The sequence below is a fragment of the Chiroxiphia lanceolata genome, chromosome 20, assembly GCF_009829145.1.
Source record: "Chiroxiphia lanceolata isolate bChiLan1 chromosome 20, bChiLan1.pri, whole genome shotgun sequence".
Taxonomy (NCBI): domain Eukaryota; kingdom Metazoa; phylum Chordata; class Aves; order Passeriformes; family Pipridae; genus Chiroxiphia; species Chiroxiphia lanceolata.
Window position 1 is genome coordinate 9,394,497 of NC_045656.1, and position 20,096 is coordinate 9,414,592.

The 20,096-nt window shown below is 43.6% G+C and overlaps 1 protein-coding gene across 11 annotated transcripts in view; it reads right to left on the minus strand.

Moving 5' to 3' along the window:
- The window catches only part of BCAS3 (BCAS3 microtubule associated cell migration factor), a 319,099-nt gene that overhangs the window by 139,870 nt on the left and 159,133 nt on the right, over nt 1-20,096 (minus strand). The window contains exon 24 of one of the 11 annotated variants that reach the window (XM_032707139.1): nt 10,249-10,286. The exons of 9 other annotated variants lie outside the window; for them this stretch is intronic. In XM_032707139.1, coding sequence (XP_032563030.1) covers nt 10,264-10,286 — 23 coding nt within the window. In that variant the 3' untranslated portion in view covers nt 10,249-10,263. Of the gene's footprint in view, nt 1-10,248; nt 10,287-19,079; nt 19,164-20,096 lie in introns of those variants that run through there. One more of the 11 variants, XM_032707137.1, reaches the window with a different exon arrangement.

Below are 20,096 nucleotides of genomic sequence, written 5' to 3' on the forward strand. Positions count from 1 at the left end.
TAAAAATTCATAAGGGCAAGAGGATTTCCTTGGTGAGAGATCCAACATGTTTCCTTTTGCCTTCAGGTTCCTACACTGGCTACTGAAAACATAATTCACTAAAAATGAAATAACTTCCCTGTTTTAATGTGGCCCTAAGCTTCCTGCGAGGCTGGGACCTCATGGAGACTTTTGATCCAAGTTATTCTTTGGGGGTTGTAACACATTTTAAGAGCAGATCTCCTGCAACCCTTACTGAAAGCTATGGGGAATAAAATAATAAAGAAAAAAAAGGTGGTGGGGGGGAACCCTCCGTTTATCAAAGTCAATGGAAATACAAGGTATTAATTATGCTAAACGAAGAAATATGAGGATTTGGTTACTCCTGTGGGTCAGAACTACCTTAACATGGTGCTGCCAGCAGCCCTGACCTGTGTGCATCCCTATCAGCTGCAGGATCACATCAAAGCAGGAGGGAGTGAGGAAAGCAGCGGCCAGAGCCGGGGCCAAGGTCACAGGGCTGACTCCAACCACCACATTGTTATCAATTACAATCACTGATAAGGACATGACCTTTTTTTTTTTTTTTTCTTTTAAGGCACATAAACGGGAAGGGGGGATATCCCTGTGCCCCGTGTGCCGAGAGGGGGAATAAAACTGCCCAGCACATTTCAAATGTCAAACGGGCACCGAGGGGAAAAAAACCACGCCCCGGAGCCCGGCGCTGATAAGGTCCACTCAGATCCCCGACTGCAGCTCCCCTGATTGGGTTAACTGAGCTAAAACACACGGCAGAGCACAATTAAAGCCCAGGGGAAATTGTATTTCTCCCCCTCCAGACGGCTCTTGTGAAGTTGCATCAAAGCAAACCCCCAAAAATGTCTTTATTATAACGGGACCTACAGCAGGAGCACACGTAACCCGAAGTAAGTGGTGGTGTTGTAGAGCAGTAAGTCACCTAGTAAAATAAAAGTATATTTTCAATAAAGATTAGCCCTGCGTTTTATTCCTGAAAATTCTTTGATCAAGTAATTTTGGACTACATAAAAACCAGCCAGACCTCCCTAAGTGAGCATTCCTCCAGAGGTTGTTCTGCTGCACACAAAATGCTGCAGTTGCATCCGACTCTACTTCAGGTGATGTTCCCCCTGTTCATTCAAAACACGTCGCAAGTTTTGCTCACATTTGTTGCAGATGCATTAGTTTGGAGAAAAGGAAAGCTCCAGATACAGACAGTCCTATTTCCCAACCAGAATGAAAAAATATTTTTAAGGTATTTCAGTATTTTAAGCTTTCTCGAAAGCCCTGAGAAAATTATACCGAGAAAGGCAGAATATAACTTATATCCTTAATGATTTAAAATGCCAAATCTAATTCATCCCCATTGCAGTCAGAATGAACAAGAAATTAAAATGTTAACACTGTGGATCATCTTGGCTTTTGCAAGTCCAAGTTAAACACTAACTAGTTTACTCTGTGTGCCCAAAATATTTACTAGCTCTGACTCAGATTGAAACAGTATAAAATATGATCATTCTGGAGTGCAGAACAGTTCTTACACATACAAAAGAGGTAATGAGGTGAAACTGGAAGGTACAGAGCTGTATCTTTCCAATCTACCTACAGGTTTGTATTTTACAACGTTTTTTCCCCCTAAGGGGACCAAAAGAGCCGTATGTGGTGCTACGGAATTAAAGGGCTACGAGTATTTCATGTACTTTTGGAATTTAGGATGAAGTTAAGCGTAGAAAACACAGTCAAGGAGACTGTTTAAAAGCCTGTGGAAGGAACAGGAGGATGTAGCCTTTAATCCTTTAACAAACTTCACTGTCCGTGCCAGGAGGCAGAGAGAAAAATACATTTTACATTTTATAAATAGTCGTGAACATAAGCTAAAGCATTTTGCCACTTCTGGGAAATCAATAAGCAAAAAAAAAAACCCGACCAAAAAAAAACCAAAAAACCAAGCCACTCATTTGCAAATAATTTATGTGGCTTTTTTTGCTAATGCAGGACAATCTCTCTGTGAAAAGGAGGGCAATAACTTTATTATGCTCATAAATGCAATGCAAAGCAAACGGAGACTGATGCCCCTGCTATATCTGCTGAACAAAAGCACAGCTTCGATCAGGTACCATCAGGGGCTGGGGAGCTGCACAGCTCATTTTAGTGAGGCCAAATTACAGCGGAACCAAAAAAGCCACAATGTTTAAAACACATCAGATAAAGCTGCTGTTTGTCACTGCTGAAAAGTGCAAGGAACACGGGACTGGCATTTCTGTGGAGGAAACACCTCTGGAGCTGCCTGGCACTCCTGCCCGGGAGCAGAGCTGCCATCCCAAGGCTCTGGTTTTCCTGGGAAAGGAGTGCAGAATGAGGCCAATTATCCCATAGCTCTGATCCCGCTCCTGAATCCACACAAACGAATGCCCGGCACAGATTTTGGGGCGGGGGGAAGGGTCGGCCCCCACGGCTCAGTCATCACTAGACACACAAAGCTCCTTAGCCAGGTCTGAAGATGAGAATGTAGGGCAGGGAAAAGAAAGACCATCCTCCTATCCAGCTGTGTGGGACACGAGCTGGATAATTACCGCAGCATTCCCTCCCACACGGTGGGATCCTCCTTTGAGAAGTGGGAGAGGAGCCCTGGAGGGGTTTTGTGGGAGTGGTGCCCTCCAAGCACCCCTTCCCCAGGCAGGGCCAGCCCGGTGTGACACGGCACAGCGGCGATTTCAGAGTGGTGCCTGTGGTTTAGGATTTGACAAAACCAAAAAGTTTCTACTCCTTAAAAATGCCCAAACTTCACCAGAAACTTCCCTCTGAAGGTGGGGGGGGGGGGGGGGGGGGGGGGCGGGACAGGCAGCAGCTCTCAGGGATTCTGCTGCTCAACCACTCCCCAGGAACTCAGCTCACAAGTCCATAATTTCACCCAATCTGCCCCATATCACTCTAGTGTTTTTGGTTTTTTCCCTCAAAGCTTAGCTATTGTTTTATAAAAAGAAGGATAAAGGAAAATAGTAACTTGTGTAAAACTTGTATTTGCCATAGGCTGTTAATGCATTGTGTTACTGCTTTGCTTGCAAATGTCTAATAAATTACAAGGGCTGCGTAAAACCCTTATAGGAAACATCAGCTCACGAGTCAGCCCCATCTTGAACACCACAGAAACAACTGATACAAAACATAATCAAAGCAAAGACTGCTTGAAAGTATTTCAGAAAGTTGTTTGGCTTCGTTATGGATTTGATGGTCTCATTTCAAAGGACAAAATGTTAAACTTCTCCAAGACTAAAGGGGGGGGGGAAGGAGTTTCCATTTGTGCAAGAGAAAAGCACAAAACATCCATGATTAAATAAAACTTCCTGTGATTGAATCTGACTACCATTTTACAATATTAATGCTAATGGATTATCATCCTCTTGTTTGCATGTTTAACTTCGGTTCCCATAAAAGTTGCTTGTACACAGGATCAGAGGGAAATGGCATTTCAGGGACCGAAAACAAAACACACACACACAGGCTAAAAAGCAAAGAGCTACAAAATCAGCAACATCCAGACAATAATCAGCTTCACAATGTCAGACCAGGAAGTTCGGGCAGCAACAGAAAAAGATGCCTTCGGAAAAAAAAAAAAAAAAAAAAAAGACAAGACTTTTAGGAAACAGCAAAATTAAACCAGGAGTAGATATGTAAAATAGATGAATGAAGACAACGTCTTCCTGCACCGGGGGAGTTGTTTAAGGAGAAACAGTGTCCGTTTGTGGGCAGCGATAATACTTTCCATTCAATAGAGTTTGCAGCTTGCTGATTCATATGATTGCAGGCTGGCGCCCCGCTGGCGAGCCCCCTCCGCTGAAATTAAATCCACTCTCCTCAGTTATAAATTATAATGCTCTATAAACAACACTCCCACTGGGAACGGCGAGAGAGAGAGAGAGCTCTCTGCATAGTCCACTCACTGTTTAATGCTCTGCTCTTCTGCCACAAACAAGGACTGTATGTCTGCCACAGACAGCACTCTGGCTGTAATTTATATACTGTTTGATGTCGAGAGCAGGGAGAGGAAAGTAGGATTGTAATGCGAGTCAAAGAGGAAAAGAAGTTGGAAGTGGGTGAGTGTGCAAGGAGGAGGAAGGATGGAGTGCATTTTACACACATATTTTATAGATACATCACCGTGTGTATCTTTGCTGCCCCCCAGGAATTATCCCCCCTCTCCAAAAAAAAAAAATAAATCTGGAATAGCACTTAAAATAAATGAGACGTGCGACGCCAGGATCATTCCAGATCAATCAGGAGCCATCTCCACGGCTGAGACTTGAAGTCTGTTATCCCAGAGAATATGAAAACGTTACAGTGATAAGGATTTAACTACAACTGACAGCAGCCCAGCAATTCCCAGCCCAGGCTGACGTGCTCTTCCTGGAGCGCCGTGCCCACCGCGCCCGGATCCACGTGGTGCTGCCGGAGCCAGACCCACACCAAGACACCCAACTGGTGCAGCTTCCTGCTTATTCCCACCTTCCTCATCTGTGCTGGGCACGGGGAGACCATTCTGGCTGCTCTCCACGATTGTTATTAGTTATTTTTAAAATCAACATGCCACAGACACCCAACTGCTCCAAACACACACACACACAAATGGGACTTTTTTTTCTTTTTTAGCCAAATGGATTAAAAAATGCCAGCAAAACTATTCCTGCTGTGGGAAAGATGCAGACTCCAAGTAAAAAGTATATTATTATCTCTAAGAGCAGCCTGGGTTAGGCAGCTGAGAGGGTACTGGGAAATGCCCCACGGGCCAGCGGGAGCTCTGTCGGGAGCGTAAACCAGCACAAATTTCAGAGCAGAACCCCCTAATTATTGTCATGGAAATTGCAAACTAACCCGTGAGAGAATGACAGAGCGCTCAAGGGAGCGGACGTGGGGATTGAGATGTCCATGGCTGAGAGCTTTGATGAATGACTGGTAACTCAGTGATCCACTGCCTGACCAGAAAATCCCAGTTCTCCCAGCACTGGCACAGCCCAGTCACGTGCAGCTCTCCACAGAGGAGTTTTAAAGACTTACATTGCCCCAAATGTGGTTTTTTTCAGTTAATAATATTTTTCAGCTTTCCCCCAAGCCCCACCACTACTACACTTTTTCTTCTCTTTATACTTTTGGAAGCGAGCAGCTTTTAAGTTTGGGGGGAGGAAGGGAGGGTAAAAGTCTCCTTTACTGTGAGGTTGAACCCTTGTATGTCAAATCTGGCCTGGAGCAAATTTTCACAGCTGAATTATAAACCCTGTAAACAAGGGTTTATGATGGAAACGCTGACACAACCTTAATTACAAACAGCGTGAAGTGGGGGAGGCTCTGTAACACACACTCCTTTTCACTGCCAGTCCTCTGGCACTGCCAGCCACGGAAAAACCAGTCCTGCTCCTGCTCCTAAACCCTCACTGCTCAAGCAGGGGCATTTATAGCAAATCTAGTTGCTCCACACTGTCTTTTAGAAAAGAAAAAAAAAAAAAGAAAAACACACCCTTGATTTTGTAATAAAAGTATAATGTATAGCTTAAAAATAAATTAAATAAAGGAAACATTAAAAGATAAATGGAGCAGGATGCTCTATGGCTGAGGTAATTTGAGTGGAAAGGGAAGGAGGGAGTTTACATTAATAAATGATTAAAGGCCTTAACGAGGGCCTATCTGGTTGAAGAGAGGAACATACTTCTCCACCTCTCCTCCTTCAGCCCAGCTTTTTTACATTTGTTCTCAATGCTGATCAATATGGTTTTCATTTAGTGATTTCCATAATGCCATATGTGATCTGCTCTCCTGCCACAACGAAGGCAGAGGGAGAGCTGAAGTCATTTGAACGTTCTCGCTCGCATGTCTGTCCCCAATTTAGAAAATAAATATCTATTGAGAGTTAGAGTTTCCTCCTGTCTGGGAGGAACGGGGTAGGATTTGCATATGCAGATTGCAAAGCCTGCTTTTCTCTCTTCTCCTCCTCCCTTTTTCTTTTTAATAAATAAAAACGATATTGAAGAATATCTCCCCCCCCCCCCGTGTTGCAGTGACTTTGTGTTCTTGTAATGAAGAAGGAATATTATTAAAGTTTAAAACTGAATGAGGGTTGGCTTCCCTTTGCTCCAGCAGAGATTTGCTTGGCATCCCAAAAAAGCAAAGGTTTTCTGTCTGCTGAGTCACATTGACCTGCTGGATACCATCAGAGACCACCTCAGATTGAAAAGCAAGAAAAATAAGATCTGTATTAAGCCACACATGCTTTCAACGTGCCATTGTCTTTGTGAGCAGAGTCTAAATCAATATTGCAGAGATATCACCCTTGTAAACTGAGCTCTTCTCCCCCTCTCAGAGTTATGCTTTGTGGTGTTATATAAATGCTGTAGCTGGTTAAGAAGAATGCAAGACTGGCAGGTGCCTTCTGGAGGGTTGGAACTGGGGTTCCTGCCACCTGTAAAACATCCCTGGCACAGGAACAGTGCAAGAGCCAGAACTGAACTGTAAAAACATAAATGGCTTGTGACAGATGAGACACCACAGCAGATCCAAAGGTGTTGGGCAGCCAGTTGAGCTCTCTCTGTAGTCAGATCTCATAGGAAAGGATGAAACCAGAGGCTTCTAAACCCTCACCCTTTGGCTGCAATCACTTCCCAAGGATGCCTGACTCTGTGACTCAGTGGCTCTGTTTATAAAAGTGAGCCACAGGTGCAAAGATGCACTTGAGAGTGTCCTTATTTGGGGGATTCCACCACGACCCAAATTCACAATTCCTCACCAGGGAAAAGGAGATGTGATCTCCTGAGCTACATTTCCTGCCTGCTGTGGGTGGGGACCAGCAGCCCCCCCAGGGATGCTCCAGCTGGAGCACAGAGGTCTGGGCTGCAAAGGGGGGATTCTTCCCAGAAGAAGTTTTGCTTTTAATACACAACATGTAAACAAGGAAAACAACACAGGAAAAATCACAGTTTGCATTAAATTCAGGATCCAGACTGCTGCTCTGGCTTTACAGCCGAGCAAGGAAATTAGGATAAATTAAATGTTGGATCACAAAGGTTTCAAAGTTTTACTGGTCACTCAGTGGAACAACGAGCCATGAAAGTATTACTTGAGTTGCTGTTAATAAAACTGGCAGTTCATTAAGGGTATCTGACGGAGAGAAACCCATGTAAATAGGGATTTGTGACTGGTGAGCAAGCTTTCCATCATAAACAAACTCTCTTTGAGGTTCAAAGAGTTTAGTTAACGATTTAAAGATTTTTTTCTCATTGTTTTTGTGCATTGCCAACTCTTTGTCTATGAGAAAATAGCTTGAAAAAGCTGCTCCTTGTACACAATTTCCAAGTTTCACAAATTCCTCTAGATATAAAATACAACAATGGAAAAAAACCCCCCCGCTGCTGAATTCTGAGAAGGATGTCAAAATTAAAATACCCTGACGATATTGCGAAAATTAGAAAGGTTCTCCCTCTCTCTGGAAGTGCAAAGCAACATTAAAAGAATTTCTTCTCCTTCTGTTTCTATCACACTTCTGCATCTCTGTTTACCCAGTGTAACTAATGGTAAGGGATTTCAGCTTCCCAATTATGATATTGCATTGACCTAATTGGGTTTCTGCAGGGCTTCAGGGAATTCTGTGCTTAAAGACTTTGTTCCCACTAAATTAAGAAAGATGCAGAAGCACGGCAGCTTCAGGAGGGGACAAATGAACCTCCTGATCCAGAGCTGGAGAAATAAGTTCTGGGATGAACCGAAATAGAAGCCTCAGTGCCTCGAACTGCAAACCCCTTGCTGGGATTAATAAATCCGAGCCTAAAGAAGGGCCGGGAAAGCTCCACCGACGGCGAGTCCCGAGGAACGGAGCCGCCAATCCACGGGCTCCCATTGACCTCCCGCCCAATTACAGCCTCATTGGCAAAGCAAACAAGGAATTATTGGCTGTTTAGTCGGGCTTTTCTTCTCCCTCTCGCTCCCCTGGTTCTCATTCTGGTTTTTTCTCCCCTTTTCCTGTTAGGCAAAAGGGAAAAAAAAAAAAAAAAAAGAAACAAAAACTCAACCCCAAACCCCAAGCAAGCCCGTCTGCAAACACCTGATATTCATCTGAGTCGCTGCAGTTGTACAGTCTTGTTAAATTGTTACCACCTTTTCCACAAGCAGTTTTGGCAATTAACCTCGTGGTCATACACTTCAAAGGAAACAACTGTTGAGTTTAACCTCCTTGAGCTACCATGGATTCCTTTATGATTTTTTTTCCTTCAAACACTTTCATCCCTTCCAAAAAAAAAAAAAAAAAAAAAAAGCAGACTGATAAGATTGGTGTTTATTTTTCCATTTTGTCAGTTTATTAAGATGACAAAATACCTCGACCAGTCACCACCGGTTTGTGCTCCTCCAAGTCTGTGCAGAAGGAAGCTCTCCTATTAATTCACATTTCTAAGGCAGGGTCTCTGCTTGCTGGAATCCATGGATATGATACATCTGACCTCTCCTTGCCCCTGTTTGCAAATCTCTCATATATTTCTCACAATGCCCAAAAGCTCCGAAAACAGAGCATACAAGTAGAGTTAATGCTGAGGACATGAGAAGCCATTAGGGAAAAAAAATAAATAAATAAATATATATATATATATTTATTCTTTAAAACCCCACCATCACTGAGAGACAGGACTACTTTGCATATAAAAAGAGCTAAAAAAAAAATAAAATTCCTCCACCTTCAATTAGAATACCAGTTAGTGGGATCAGGATCTGTGTCAGTACAAACCAAAGTTAACTTTCCCTTCTGTCTAAACTTTTGACTACAACATATATTAATTTACCAGACCCTGCAGCTGCTCCTTAAGCAACTGGACAGTCAATGATAGGAAAGTACCAAAGCAAATACTACAGGAGTGCGATCGGATTACTCGGAATGTTGTTTCCCCCACACATTTACATCCTGGGATTGTAGAACTTTTTTTTTTTCCCCCTCCAAAGTAAATCACAAAAATGTAAAATGGGTTATTCTTTTGGAGAGCCAAAAAACACCCCCCCAAAAAAGGTGTTTGAATGACTTTTGGGTAAGGAGTGAGCACACCCGGCCGGGCCGGTGGAAGCATCACTTTTCTCTGGCTGCAAACTGCCCTGGGTGGGAGAAGGAACAAAAATCCTTGTCTAGGGAAAGAGTGGAACAAAAGTTTCGTATCTGTCTTGCAGTGCAAGAAGGGGAAGCATTTGGGCAAGCATATGGCACGTGTTTCAGCTTGTGAGGGAGGAAAAAAAATAATCCCGATGTTCCGTGCAGTTCAGACCAAATAGAAAACTTATTCTGACTATTCTCATTTGTCAGAGGCTTTTCAAAACTAAGCAGATCTCTCTGTAGCTCCAATGTCAAAGGAGGAAGGAACCAGTGGGTATTGAGTTAACATTTTAGGTTCTCTTTTAACTGTTTCCACTTTTAATTTTAATATGCTTGTCAACAAAATGAGAAACCGCTTCAGTCAAAAGAAAAAAAAAAAAAGAAGAAGGAATGAAAGAAAGAAGAAATTAGCACATTAAATGATACATGGGTCTGGTGCTATGTTGCACAGTTCAGTGAACCCCTGCACAGATCAGCAAGATGGCTGGAAATGTCTCTTTCCGTCTGTTTTCCATCTCGGAAGGCTGTGTACTCAGCAGAGTGTGAAGAGTGCCTCTCTCCCCTCCGACCGCTCCTGCTCCCCCCCCCAAAAGCCCCTGCAGCAGAGAGCAGGAACTAGAGCAAATGCTTTTGTGAATTAAGAGATCTTGTGAGCGTAAATTTGGTCAGGCTGCTCCTTTCTGCAGGCCAGCCCCGGCTGCTGCCCCAGGATGTGAACTGTCAGTTCGCATAGCTGGTGATGAGTTGCAGAACCATCAGGAAAGGTGAAGACGGCAGAAGCAAGAAAGATTCAAGACTGGTGGAAATCATTTCACAAGGAAAATTTCAGCCATCAGTGGGAGGAAGCTTTGAAAAATGCTGCCATTTCCGAGTCAGAACGAAGGAAAAATTAAATTACTGCCGGTGAGGCGAGCCAAAGTCGCATCTTACCCCAGGGAGAGGTTTGATAATGGTAAACATTTGACAGCTGGCCTGAAGTTGTTATCTTGTTCTAACAGTTGTTATAGACTGAGTGAACATTTCTGATAAGAGAACAGAAAGAAAAACACTAACCCATTTTTAATTTCTTGCTCTCTGTGTTTTAAGCTGCAGTGCCCAGAGCCAAACAGGTTTAAAGCCATTTGCCACCATCGCTCCGATTAAAGCTTTGGTTTTTACACCAAGCACTGGACCAGGGCTGGGAAGGAAAGGCAGCACCACGTCAGCTGAATGACACTGAGGGGGCACAGCAATACCTCGAGAATAATTTAAAATAACTCCAACCCACTCGCTTTCAATAGCCATTAAATATCCCTTCTCTGTTTCACCACGAGCAGCTACAAGAATTAACCCCAAATTAGAGTGAAATTGAAAAAAATTAATCAAGTTAAGTATTTAACTTCCACATCTACCACAAAATCTTGTTTCGGTGTTACTTTACTTCAAGCTGTTGATGTACAACCACAAAACTTTAATTCCTTTATTATTCTTTATTAAAGAATAACTATTCGGACACGTCAGAAAGGCAGCAACCTCAGTTCCACCTGAGAGGAGCAATAATGAATGAAAACCCAGTTCTGTTTAAGCAGAAAAAGGTATGCTATCTTCACAGGAAATTTAATTATACATCAGGTTTTTTGTGCTCGGTTGTTCCTGACAAAGCCTGTATTGAGGAGGGAAACACGGCTCCGCTCCGTCCTGCCATTAGCAGCTCCTCCTTTAGGAAAACAGCATGGATATGGAAAGTACATTACATGTATGTCAAAATCCAACTACCATTCTGGCAGAGAAACCTTCTGGGTTGGTTTGGTTGGTTGGTTTTGGGTTTTTTTTTTCCTTTTTTTAAATCAGGAACGCATTTCTAAGCCGTTTAACGCAGCTTAACCTCGAGCAACGCGGGCACGAAACGTTTCCCTCCCGTTACAAATAACTCAGATGAATTTGTACCGTGGCTGTTAAACTCTCTGACATGGACTGTGGGTAAATCTTCCTATCAGTGAGCACCTAAAACCTGCCTGCCCAGCGCCCAGGGAGCAGGCACATCCCTGTGGCACTGGGAAAGCCGAGGGATCCGCTTTCCCTGATGGTCATGATCCCAACCCCAGGCACATGATAAGGCTCCAATTAGACAGGCAGTACGTAAAGCTTGTCCCTCAGATACATAAATTAACTCCCAAACTCCCTCTGTATCTCCTGCATTAACAGGTAGAAAGTGTTTCATTACTTTTGCGAACGACTCTGCCCCGTCTTGAAGCGGGAGGGTATAAATTGATATTAAAGTATGGTATTTTGAGAATGTTTCAAAGTAAGGTCAAACTCGTATTAAAAACCTACTAGTGTAGGCTAAAATAACAGTCTGGCTGAGCAGCCTTCGGTGCATCTGGGTTCAATTACCCACTACATCCTTGCTATGTTTTCTACTAGCAAGAACAACGCAAGCAAGGCTTGGAGTTCACGAATAATGTCAAAGTTAGGTTACTCAGAAGAGGAATGAGATAAATCATCCAAATATCACAGTCCTATTGGCAGACAATTTTTTTTCCCCCCTCTTCATCACTGAAAGCAGCACAATATTGCATAACAACAAATAGAGGACAAAAGTCCTCACCTCGGGAGGAAGAGTGAACCCAGCTGGAATGCTGCTCCCGACACACACTCGAGCAGGGAATGAAAAGCACACGCTGAAACCATGGCTGGAAAAAGAGAGGCAGAGCCCAACCTAATGCACAAAGCAAACAAACACGATTTACCACACTGTCACCCTGACTGAGCTCTTTTTTCTTGGTGTTTGACCCTGGAACAATGAGGCTGGATTAACATTCATTATTTGCATTCAACGAGCTGTCGTGTGGAGCAGGAACTGCTCCAGCACCAGCCTGAGAAACAAGGGAGGCTGAGACACTTGGGGAAGGGTTGGCTCCCTCCTTGCTGGCTCCCTCAACAGCACCCAAAACTTTGTCCAAACACAAGTGTCTTGCTTTCATGTTGGCAACTGGTTAATGAGGATTTAAGAGCTGGCGGGGGGAGGAAGGATACTGGGGGCTCCACTCAGCAGCACCCCGGGTAAGTCCTGAGGATCCCATCAAATCCAACACAAATGGCCTAAGACAGACTCCAATGTCACCAGCCCTCCCAAGGGACAGGTGCCACATCCCTGCTCCACACCTCAACCTTCCTGACTAGTCCCAAACTGGGAGGTTGTGCTTAGATCCTGAATAAAACCACGACAGTGTCTCTGTCTGCAAAGACAGACGCTCCTCCAGGGAACGTGAACATTGTCATTTGCTTCCATCAAGGCCCATAAAAAAGCAATTGTCAGTAAAGTTGCTCAAAATTATGTATGTTCTGGGATCACTGTACGAAGTCTTTTTAAAGCACCATGTTTAATTCCGAGCAGCTCTGCAGGAAACATGGTAAAAGGCAGCAATAAATCAGCACCATCCAAACTGCCTTTGTGGTGCATGAGGAGCTAGTTCATCCATTGTGGAATTCTATTTGCATCAAAGCAATAACACATTTGCAAAATGATCAATCAGGTTAAATTTAGAGGAAAACGTGTCTTTTACCCAGCCAGTGTTTGTCAGAACCCTCCCAAATTAGAACATAAGATTTCACGTCATGCAGTATCCAGTGCCCCGCCGTATCTATATATTTATTATAAATTCATATGACTGTAATGTACCTAATTATATAAGGTCATTTCTTATAGAAAAGCACAAGTATAAAAGTTTGATGCCAGAACAGTCTGGCTGTTTATTAATTTACTATTGCAGATGAGAAACCCTGCACTGTCACAGGGCCCTGTGCAACACACTCCTGCACTCCAGAAAAGCAACCTGCCCAGCTCACAAAATATTAACCAGCCCCCAGAACTCCGGGATGAAGGGGCTCCAAGGCTTGGTCCCTTCCCATATCCACACAGGAGCCACGTCTCCCTCTCCCAGCACTTCCCTGTTTCCCTGGAGACAGGCATTTACCACGAGGGCTATAAATACTCCCAGTAATTGGGCATCTTTGGAAGCAAACCTTCCAAGCCATTTGCCATCTCAGGAATGTTTTAACTTCTGGAGCAAGGAATGGTCTCTGTTGGAAAAGAATCTCAATGCAGCCCTCAGATGGGCCAAGCTCAGAGCTACAGGGAGGGAGAACCATGAGGGAAAAGTCATCCTTGCATAGGCCATCACTAGTGCCCGGGAATGGTAAATTTTGTCAATGAATCTGCTTTGCTGACCATTTCCCCCCAAAGCTTAGTATCACCACGAATCCCAAATACACTGTAAAATATGAGGGAGAGATTAAAAACTTATCTTCTCACAACCTACACTGCTAATGGCCAAGGCAAGGCCCTAAAACATCAGCTGATGCTGAAGGGACTGATCCAAACCCTGTCAGCTTAGTGCAGAGGCTGTAGGATTTACACAATTCCTTCTGCCAAGTTGTGGGGGAGACCTATCAGCATTCAGAGAAGCAATTTAGACTTTGCTGGGCACAAATTGTCTGAATGGTTCCTATTTACTGAACAGGTAAGGGCAGCTTATCTACTAAATAATAAACAATGTATTTACTGCACAGGGCAGGTTGGATGGGGCTTGGAGCAACCTGGGATGGTGGAAGGTGTCCCTTCCCATGGCAGGGGGTGGCACTGGGTGGGCTTTAAGGTTCCTTCCAATTCAGACCATTGCAGGATTTATTATTGCTTTTTTCTCTTCTCATGTAAAGGCTTCAAGGCCCTTTCAAACACTGGGTTTAAATGGTGAAATAACACCTTGAGCAAAAACTCCCAAGTATTTTGGGATGGACAGGATTGAAGATACCCATTTACAATAACTGAATTTCAACTCTGCCACGAACCAAGCACTTCTCCAGCCAGGAAAAAACCCAACAACTTCTTTTGGACATGGTACTCAGGTAAAACTTTGATTAGTCGGGCACTAATGAGCAGACAAACAGCAGATTCATATTTAATTCTTACAATCCTTAACATCCAACTGGCACAATAGTAAATCAAAGAAAACTCCATTATGAAAACTAAGTTGTCAGGTATAAGGAGTTAAATACAGCCTTGCAAGGCAGAACAGAGTTTCCCCCCCAGCTGCTTTTTGGAGCAAACCACCCCCCGAGCAAGTCAGAGTTGGATTCATGGAGCACCAGAACAGTGTTTGGTACATTAACATAAAATCTGCTCACAGCCCAGCTGACTGAGGTCTGCTTTTATGGCTTGATCTTGCTCCACCTGAGTCAAATTCAAAATTCCCAGGTAAAATAATCATCCCTCCCATCAGACAAGGTGATTAAACACCGAGACACACGATCCACAAACCCCAAAGCAATCCCTGTTTCCCTGCTGGATGTGCTGGGAAGAACTCGACACTGAACTGTGCAGGGGGAAGAGATGAAGTCCTCTCTCCCAGGACAGGTTTAATGCCTGCACTAAACCTGTTCAGGGCTGAATTTACTTCCAGAATTTCAACCCTTCCCTCACATGCTGGAACTGGGAGGTCTGGCAGAAGGGGGGAGTGGAGGGGTGTTTGCATCTTATGAAGAACAAAGAGAAGCAACTTCAATACAACCTTGAAACAGAGCTGCAGGCAGAATTGTCTTTTGTAAAAATGATATTCCTCTGACGCTGGTGTGTAAGTATCTGCTCTTATCTAATAAAAAGAGCCTTTTGAAGTAAGTGGTTGGTTGGGCTGTGCCAGTGCTCGTGTTACTGACGCAGAAGAAAGGCCTCCTGAATGCAGCATCCAAAGGCTTTGTCTGATCTGCAGCACTTTGAACCATAAAAGCAGCAAAGAGTGAAAACAGAAGGGAAGCCAAAGTGCTTAATACTGGACAGCGACTTTCTTTAAACCTCTTCTGCTCCCTGATTAACTCCAGTGACTCTCCTGTGGCACAGCAGTGGGTGGTGGGTGCCTTTCCTGCATCCATGAACATCCAGAAATCCAGAAGGTGCACTGGGGCACGGAGCAGAAAGAAGTGATGCTTTGCCTCCAATTTTTATGGGTTTTCTTTTTGCTTTACAGCCAGGGAAGATTCAGATTAGACATTCAGAAAATTTTTATTTTCATGGAAAGGGTTGTAAAGCATTAGAACAGGCTGCCCAGGGAAGTGGGGGAGTCATCATCCATGGAACTGTTCAAAAACCATGTGGATGTGGCACTGGAGGACACAGTTTAGTGGTGAAGGTGGTGGTGCCCCTGGGTTGGACTTGGTTGTCTTAAAGGTCTCTTCCAGCCTTAACAATTCTGTGATTCTAAGATTTGTGAAAGGACACATCACTAAGGAAGTGTTTTGGGAGGGTGTCTAAACCCAACAGGAAGCATGCAATGATTCCATGATTTGTGAGACAGAGCTAAAGAAGTGTTTTGGGAGGACATCTCAAACCAATATGAAACAACCATAAATCCAGGCTCTTCTCTCCACTTGCATGTTATTTATTATAAAGTGGGCAAGCAAACAACACTGAAAAGGAAAGTTCAAAGATTCTCTTTATATAGTTTCCTAAAAAATCATCACTTTGGAAGTTATCTGAAAAATTTTCACCAGGCCCAGCTCAAGCACATGTGATTTTATTTAGAAAGCGAATTTTCAGAAATGGATGATTTGATTTGATGGTAGAAAAATGCAAGAGGACCACTGAAGCCATTCAGTTCCTTAAAACAGATGTAGGGGGTAAGTTTGTCTAGAATTTAGCCAGCATTTCTTAAGTGGCCTTCTCTTTTTCCAGTGTGTTGGAACTGCTGAGATGTCACTCACAGAAGAGCAGCCATCGCTCACCCTGGTATTTATGCAGAATTCATAGTGGCAACTCTTCAGATGCTCTGGCATCATTCTGATGCACCATGAATTCTACACTGGTCCTTTGGGAAGAGTTGGGGACCTTATTTCCAGTGCATTAAGAATGAAGGTGGGTTTTTTTATGTATATATGTATTTTTAATGTTGAGGTTTCTTTTCTCTTGAGCCCTTTAGGGCTGTGAGACCCTTCAGCTTTTTCCAAGGGAAGTTTGTGTGCTTCAGAATGGACAACTTGACTCGGTGCTTAAAACACTATGTGCCCAAAATCCCAGTCCAAGAGGCTACTGCTCTACTCAGAAATAAGAATCTAGGGGATATTATTTAATTCTGCAACGTTGGGGAACAGTTGTTTAGATTTGCAGGAGTATCACATTGCCTGACACTGAATGTCACCAAAAGGAACACAGACCAAGCTGTCCTTGCTCTGGATTATCCCTCTGAAGCTCGTGCACATCCAGAACCTCACTGTGCTGAATGCAGCCCCACTCTGGAATTAGCAAATTCTTTTTAAACACTCTCCATGTGATTACACCCTAATGAACAAACAAACACACATTTACGGCGGGGGAGATGTCACGGTTCAAAAAAGCAACACAACATCTCTCAGCTACCCTTTCTTAAAACCCTGATATGCCTGTGCATAAATCAAGCCCTTCTCTTGCTTGGGTAGCCCCTCACTGAGACGTGCCCATGGTGCTAATTCAGAGCAGAAAACGCTCTTATTCCAGGCCACTGCAGTGAAGTGACATTTACCTAATGCAGCTATAAATTTCCTGATAATTAGTGGGCAGCTGATGGTGATGCAAGCTGACTAGTGCAGCAATGCCAGCCTCAAACTAGCTCTCCAACACCCACAAGTTAATCAGATTTAAGCCTAAAAATTTCCAAAATTCGGACCAGTGCAGTGGCTCAGAGACAAAGGCTGGTGCCACCGAGCTTCCACCAGTTGCTGTGATCTCTTAATGGCCCAGGCACTGTTACTAACGAGATGGAGCTCCCCTGTACACTCCATTTCTCACATCAAAATAAAAAAACCTCACATGTCTTTTCACTTAGAAACAAGTAATCAGCCTTTCCTGAATCCTGGGCAATTGTGGAGTAAACCCAGAGTAGCTCACATGGAACTAAAACTCAAGTGGCACCTTCAAAAAAAATAACTTCCAAAAGCCACTTCTAAAATTTCACAAGCCTTTGAGACTCCAGTTCACCCAGATTTTCAAAGTAGTTGAGTGATTAAAAAAGTTTAAAGAGAAGTTTAAAAACCTGCCACCAAATCACAACCTTTCACCCACCATGAAGTGCAGGGTCCCCAATGCTGCTTCATTCCATGGCACTACCACACAAAATAATTCACTTGGACAAAATGATATTAAGGAACCTCAATTTTTGTTTTCTTTTTCAAACCTAATGCTGGACAATGTTTACAATTCTAATACTTTGGAAGTATTAGAATTAGAATCAGTGTAAGACTGATTAAATAGCTGCCTTAGATGTACAGTAAGTTTATTTAATGCTGCAAGAACTACTATGGAAGTTGTAAGTAGCTTCCCAGACAGAGAGAAAACACAGACCCATCCTTTAAAATACTTTCTCAAAACAGTCTTTGACCTTTTGGGTGCATCATGAACGAGGCCAGTCAATCAGAGAAAACCCTGCTCCCTGCTTTTCTCTGGGATGAACTGTTTTCTTTATCACACTATTTTAGGAAGAAGAACCTTCCTGCATGATAGGTCAGAATGTTGTTCTAAAGCAAAGCATGAGCTAAAATCTCATGAGAAAGTTAATTAACATTGGGAAAATACCCTGAAATTCTCACTGAATGCAAAGGGCCATCCAGAAATTCTCACTGCTCAGGAAGTGTCCAGCTCTCCACTTCATTCCCAAAGGAGGGGAACAGGGACTGCCAGGATGGCACAGGAGCAGTGCCCACACTCACCAGTGTGCCCATCTCTGGGCTGGGCATCAGATTTCCCCCTCTGGGACCCAGGATCACAGCACAGTTTCCCAACAGCACTTTCCTTTCAGTTTTGCCTGTTGCCTTGGATAATTAAGCACAGAAAGAAGGGATGAACAGGCCACACTGTGCTGGCAGCAGTGGAGTATCTGGGGGGCTGTGCTGGGACTGTCCTCTCTAACATCTGGAAGAGGTGATCTTTAAAAATGAAAAACCCACAGAACAAAAAAAAAAACCAACCCCAAACTACAACAGGGTGAAACCATTCCATTTATCTGTGTTTTGAATTCTTAGTTAACACAAGTGTCAGACCATCCAGACCCTACCAACGTGCTTTTGAGATCTGTCTCTGGTTACACGTCCAACACTAGATAGGAACTTTCTGACCTCTCTGTGATTTAAAACCTGGTTGTGAGCATTACTTTTTGTCATTCTTTTTTTCCTTATTAAAAAGGGCAGTGAGGAAAAAAAAGATGATTAGAGATATCAAACAAACACCAAACCTCCTGTGAATGGACTGTTGGAAAATAAAGTACGATTTAATGACGTGAGAAATTAGATGAAACTGTCAAGTTTAAAGAATCTTAAAATGGTTAACAGGTCAAAACATAAAAACTTCTTTATGTATAGAGTGAATATAAAGGGAACATGGTAAGTATCTGCCAAGGGTTAATTGCAACCCTGCATGAAAAGCAGTTAACAAGTGAGAGTTAGAACACCCAGGAGGAAAAGAAAAATTTTTCCAGTGCCATGAGAAATAAACAACAAGGGGGAAATATTTCCTTTGGCCACCGTTACCTCCTCTCCAAAAGCTCAGAGGAGCAGTGGGAATGCCAAGGCCTGGTTTGCTCTTGACTCCCTCCGAAACATTTGTCTTCATTACCACTCTTTTTAATCAGGGCTCCTTCGTGAGTGTTTCTGCTCAGCCCCCAAGGGGCAGCTCTCGGCTGCGATAAATCAGCGTCCACACCGCAAGTCACTAATCAGCACTCTCAGGGAAAGAATAACAGAGGAGTGCAGACCACTAAAGGCTTGGAGGAACCTGAAGGCTCGGTGGCCTCGAGGAAGAGAGGCCTACATCAAAATAACAACCCAGTGAACCATCTCTACCTTCCAGGCTCAGCAGGACTCGCGCTCGGAGATATTATTTAAAAGCCTCTCGCACGCGGATTGTTCTCGCTGGATAAAGGGACTTTATTGATAAAGAGGGGCTGTGCTCTCACCCTTGAGCTTGGTTCCACTAATTCAGTGTATTGCACTTGTGCCTCCTGCTAGAAAGCATTCAGGGAAACAAACTTGGTAATGGACACCTCGTGCTGCTGTCCTGCAATTTGTAGAGGGGAAAAAAATCAGCGTACAATGAAACTGGAGAGGAGGAGGAAAGGGAAATGGATAGAAGATAACACATTCCCAAGACACCTCCTGTATCACTGCAATGGAGGAAGAAAGTATTTTGTCCATTTCTCCTGTTTTCAAAGGTTATTTATAAACACAACCAAACAGATATCATCTCAAAAGGAAAATATCTGCACAGGTTGTCTGTGCTCAGGCCCATCTCCCTGCATGTGATCCCTTTAAAACTACTGCCTGATCCTCCAACTGCAGAAACAATTAATGCTTCTGCAGTTGTTATTATTCCTTAAAATCGTCCAAATTCCCAAGTCTGCACCAGTTCTTGCCAAACACATCACAGAAAAAAGCTGAATGCACACCCAGGCCCTCCTGCCTTTCCCCACAGCGGGAGCCAGTACCACTGAAATAACCCTACGGAGCGTTGGCACCCAAATTAGCAACCTAAGCATCCTCCCATCCAACAGCTGTTACACAAAAATCCCAGAGCAAGCTTTTCCAAAACCACAATTGCAGCCAGCCACAGGTTTTTCCCCCCCCCGTTAAGACTCATCTCTATGGTACCTGGAAACCTGGCCCAGGGAGATAAAGTGATTATGGCCATACATGGAAAGATCACAGGAAAGGAAGAATCTTCCACTGTTGCTACTTCCAAAGCTCAGGAAGGTCCCAGGAATCACATTCCTCAGCAAGGTGATTCCAGCACTGAAATTCAGCATTACTGTAGAAAAACCTTTTACCATCCTAAACCAACAAACCAGAGCTATTTACTGTTGCCTGCTTCCTTTTCCTTGAAGCTTTGGACCATATAAACTGCAGAATGGATTCAGTTCGAGCTGGGAGGTGAAGGAAGGCACGTGACAATGCTTCTACACAGCCCAAATTTTGAGGTCTAGCATGTGCTTCA